This window comes from Dipteris shenzhenensis, chromosome 28, assembly GCF_047967505.1.
Source record: "Dipteris shenzhenensis isolate YYH24624 ecotype China chromosome 28, Dip_SZ_1.0, whole genome shotgun sequence".
Taxonomy (NCBI): domain Eukaryota; kingdom Viridiplantae; phylum Streptophyta; class Polypodiopsida; order Gleicheniales; family Dipteridaceae; genus Dipteris; species Dipteris shenzhenensis.
In genome coordinates this window covers 47,165,720-47,170,525 of record NC_141623.1, presented here as the reverse complement: position 1 = coordinate 47,170,525, position 4,806 = coordinate 47,165,720, and the positions used below count along the sequence as shown (strand labels likewise).

At 38.5% G+C, this 4,806-nt stretch overlaps 1 protein-coding gene across 1 annotated transcript; it reads right to left on the bottom strand.

Annotated features, from left to right (window-relative positions):
* Positions 1-3,354: 3,354 nt before the first annotated feature.
* LOC147883625 (uncharacterized) lies at positions 3,355-4,448 on the bottom strand. The gene is made up of 3 exons (XM_087400134.1): positions 4,134-4,448; positions 3,806-3,999; positions 3,355-3,716 (listed from the first exon to the last, which is right to left on the bottom strand). The coding sequence occupies exons 1-3, from the start codon at positions 4,234-4,236 to the stop codon at positions 3,612-3,614; spliced, it is 402 nt and encodes a 133-aa protein (XP_087256260.1). The 5' UTR covers positions 4,237-4,448; the 3' UTR covers positions 3,355-3,611.
* Between the last annotated feature and the right edge of the window lie 358 nt (positions 4,449-4,806).

Below are 4,806 nucleotides of genomic sequence, written 5' to 3'. Positions count from 1 at the left end.
CTTAATGTAATTAAGTAATTTTTTGTGGTAATATACGCTATAAAATAGATGCATCTTCATTGTTTTAATGATGCTCTTTTGTAGTACAAAAAGTACAATGCATTATGGTCATATGGACGACATTTCTGCATGGAACACATCGATTCAAAGAGAGTCACGTATGATTGTGGAGTCATGGCTAACTTCACAAAAGATAGTCGAGCAAGTGCTTCAAATACCAATCTTCTCTCCTCATAGTTGGATTATTGTGGAATCATATGTGAAATTTATGAAATTGATTTCAGACAATTTAGTATTTTCATTCTTGATGTAAAATGGTTTAGAACTATTTACAATGGTCCCCATGCAATAGTGAGAAAAGACAGTAGTGGTTTCTTTGCTTCTTGCTCCCTTTTAGAGACAAGGGAGGAAAATAGTATAGTAATGGAAGCTTTTAGGATAATGCCACCATTCAATGATATGAACTATGTGGTAGTAGAGAGAGAGAGAAAGAAAGAGAGAGAGAGAGAGAGAGAGAGAGAGAGAGGGGGGGGGGGGGGGGAGAGATTGAAAAGTGGGGATTCAAGAGCGATGATTTAGTAATCACTAGGAATCTTTACTACGTTAAGATTATATGTGGTGTCACATACTTGGCAGAGAGATTCCAATTAAGAAAACATTGATAACATCATTACCTTAACATATTTAAACCCTACAATTTAGGATTAATAATTTAAGCTTTTATCAATGATATTATCCTCATGTTACTAGCATTGTTTGAGTTTATGACTTGGAACACTAATGTCTCATCGTTATTGAGGTAAGTTAAGATTTTGGAGTTTAGGACTTAGCTTTTGGGGCTAAGGGTTTAAAATTCCATCAATAATTATCATCATGTTACTAACATTGTGTGAGATTATGATTCAAAATGCCAATGATGGCTCATCTCTATTTAGGAACTTTAGAGTTTGGAGTTTAGGACTTAGACTTTAGGCCTTAGGGTTTTTTACTTATGTTTAGATTAAAAAACTTAGATTTAAGGATTTAGTTTAAAAGTTACAGGTTCATTTAGAAAAAGATTGTCTCATTAAGCGTACAATTTCACATTTAAGACATTTAAAAAATGGGCCTTGAATGCAGGTCGAGGGTCTTCATATATTGAATGCCTTATGCTATCTAATATGTTGTTAATTTGTATACATCCTTGTCAAGTAAAAGAGGTGCTAAGATGGTAAAGAAAATTGAGAAGCCAATAGGTCATGCTTGTGGGCTTGATTGGCTAGTTGATTAACACTTTAACCCACCCTTAATGTTGATAAGGGCTTTATGCATGGGAAATGAAGGAATGATAACTTATCAACAATCTAAGATTTGTGACACAATGACAGTTCACATCTACGAATTAAAATTACTCCGTTGTATGCTTATGAAACATTTTCTTTGCAATTTTTGGTTAACATAGGTAAGAACATCAACCAAACCAATCCTTTCCAATCATGGGGTATACATCAATAAGTGTAGATTGTTAAGTTTCAATCTAGATAAAGTTAGAACATGATATATATTATTATAGAGTGTGCTCTCATTTCTTTTGTGGAGTTGGACTATCATATTATGTAGATAGCCAACTATAGCAAATGACAATAAGTACTTGTATTCTTTGCTTTGTAATTACTTTACCAACAAAATTTAAAAAAATACGTACTTGTATATGTGTATAGAATAATTTCTTTGATTTTTATAGATAAATTCCAATATTGTAGGGCATTGACAATTTATGACACAAGATTTAGTATTGTAGGGCCTTGACAATCTATGACACAAGATTCACTATTAAAATGATGTTGCAATTATACAAGAGCACTTACATGATGGCTTGGTCCTAAGTAAATTTTGGTGCAGTGATTTTGTTTTGATAATGAGTATGCTTTATTTCTCTAAGGAATTCATAAGATATTGCTTAAATTACTCAAATGCAATATACTTAGAGAATCTTATATGAAAGGACTATACCCAATCATGTTTTGATGCTAGAACAATCATGAGGGATGTAATCTAAAAACCCTTGTTTTGGGTGCATGTAGCCTTGCTTAAGTGGTATGCGTTACACTATGAGGGATGTGGAGAGGAGGCCTTTAAAGAATTTCCATAAGTATGTTTTAATGATTAAACATGCCCATGAGGTGCTAGAAAAAATTGTCCATTAGTGTATTATGCAATAGTCGAAATTGAGAAAAAGTGAAAGAGTTATGATTCAAAATTTGAGTAATTTAGTATAAAAATCAATCAATGCAAGAAAATAACTTCCCTTTAATGTATTCTGCACTGATTGAAATTGACAAAAGCGGACTCACCCACATTTTAGAATATTCATGGGTGGTAAAAAATATAGAAAACTAGATTTACCTTATGTTGAGCTCACATGATGAACCTCCCAAACCAAAGATACCGATTAAGATATTGAGAATTTAGAAATTATTTGTGTATGGAAAACCAAGAAGACACCGATTAAGATATTGAGTAATTTAGTGTAGTGTTTTGAAATTGAAAATCCGAGTGTCATTAATATTTTCGTTGGTTAGGACTGAGGCGCGCAAAGCTTTAAAAAAATGACCTTTCGTGTATTGTACACCGGTTAAAATTTGAGAAAAACCGGCTGGGATTTCAGCCGGTCGTTAGAATACTGGTTAAGATTTTCGACTTACCCAGTACCTTGAGTTTGATTGGTGGGGACTGATGCCCATACCTTCAAAGGCAAAGGCAAAGGCGATGGCAGACAAGTTCATTTTCAAAAATTCGACGGAGCATTGCAGCGACAGCAGCAGCATTCATTCGAGGTAGCCATGAAAATTGAACTGTGTGTTTGCATGTGCATGTGCATTGTGGACGTGGTCGGACGCAAGGACCACAAACACTGTGCAGCTTCCTCCAAAACTCGCCACTCCGTCCTTTCCAGCTTGCATTCTTCACCAATGCTTCCACTTTTCCCCGCATCACTTTACTCCACTTCGCTGTTTACACCTTGAATGCGCTGACACGCAATTCGCTCAGTTTGTGGTGTAGCTGGCCTTCTTCTCAGCTCAGTGGGTGAGAAGTCGCAAGAAAGGTTTGAATCGTAACAACTCTGTTTATAAATAGGGATATATATACACATATATGTACGGCGCACCTCCACGCTTGAGAATTTCCTTTACTCGAGCAAGACACTAAACAGCAACGATGGACGGCATCGCAGACGGAGTGTAACGAACGTGCATGGTGTTCCCACTCCCTCCCAAAACTTAACTTCTTAAGTATACAGACAATGACAATCGACCGTACTTAGTTCAAGCTGATCGTAATTCTAGCTTACGAAATCTGCAATGAGCACGAAGAAGCGCCGGTGTATGTATTACAACAATGCAATATCAACTTACATAAATTCCACAGAATAATTAGTCTGTGGTCCACACTCTTGATCTCTTCTTTGGATTACAACTATCATAGCACACCAAGCGGTAGAGCTCTCGGTGAAAAAACGAATGGCATAAATAGAGAATATAGAGAGTAGTGTCAACTGTTTAGCTCACTACAGGAAGTCTACCAGCGTTGCAGCAAAAATCGGTGATCACTTTACGGCACTCAACTAGCTTCTACTTGCGAGGAGGCTCAGTGGGGGGATGTGTTCTGGCTGACTCATAATCCACCTGGTCAACAAGGAATCGTTCTTGCAGCAAATCCTCATTCTTGACGAGAAACTGCAGTAACCAAACATCCGGATTAGCCGACGGGTTCGAAACTGAAAACATGAAACATCAACATAGATGGTCAGGTTTTAATCACTCACCCTTTTAGCTTTGGTCCGTTTAGAAGCTCGTTTTCGCATGCTCTCCGTTGAACGTGCATCAGCCCGACGCCCAAAGTGTACCTTTCTGGACCTCATTTTTATCACTCGTTTGAGACCGTGACAAGGGTGGATTGCTTGCTGAGCCTCCCGAGCGAAAGCTTCTGGCAACGCGCTTGTTTCGTTGGACTTAATGGCTGCCGGAAAACAGAGAGGGATGAAGATAAACATATAAGGCGTTGTCTTCGCAATATTCAATATTCAGCTTGGAGATTAGGGGTCAGACAAATCAGTCCAGGGAAGGAAAAACTAGGAGTAATAGCAAACTCACCGTTGGAGGCCTGCGGTAGCTGTTTGCGAGCGACTGTTGTCGAGGCTACGCTCGTGAAAACAACGAAGAACCAGAACAGCACAATGTAGAATCTAGTCCTCATCTTGTGCCCTTGCGGATACGTGGTTACTTACTAAGAGACACGCTATCACTGGCAAAATATAGATACTAAGCTAGTGCTGGTGTACACACGCACACAAGCTCTTAGCGGTCGTGTCGTCTACAACTACGCTTTTGCTTGTGGTCTGACTGCCAAGAATAAGCAAGAGAACTAATCCTCACCGTCTCACGGCTAGATTCGCAAAACATAGAAGTAAGAGAAGAAAAGCTATCAATTTATACTGTTGGGCGTCATGTCTGTACAGCTTGGTAGCTCTTGCTCCAGCTTGCACACGACCATCGCACAGGCAACCAACTGTGCTGAACTAAATGACCTTCAATGTGACATCTGCATGTAGCTTTTTACTTTTAGCAGCGGCAAAAGACTAGCTATTAGCTAAGCTTCAAAATTGACATGATCTGGTCGCTAGTGAATGAAGTAATTTAATGACAGCTTCCGTGGCAACGTGAACGGCGAAATCCTCAATGAACGATAAGAGATGAAGACTTCAACGCTCACGGTGAAGCATACCGCAGGCTGAGGCATCATCGTACAATACGCAAGTCTCAATTT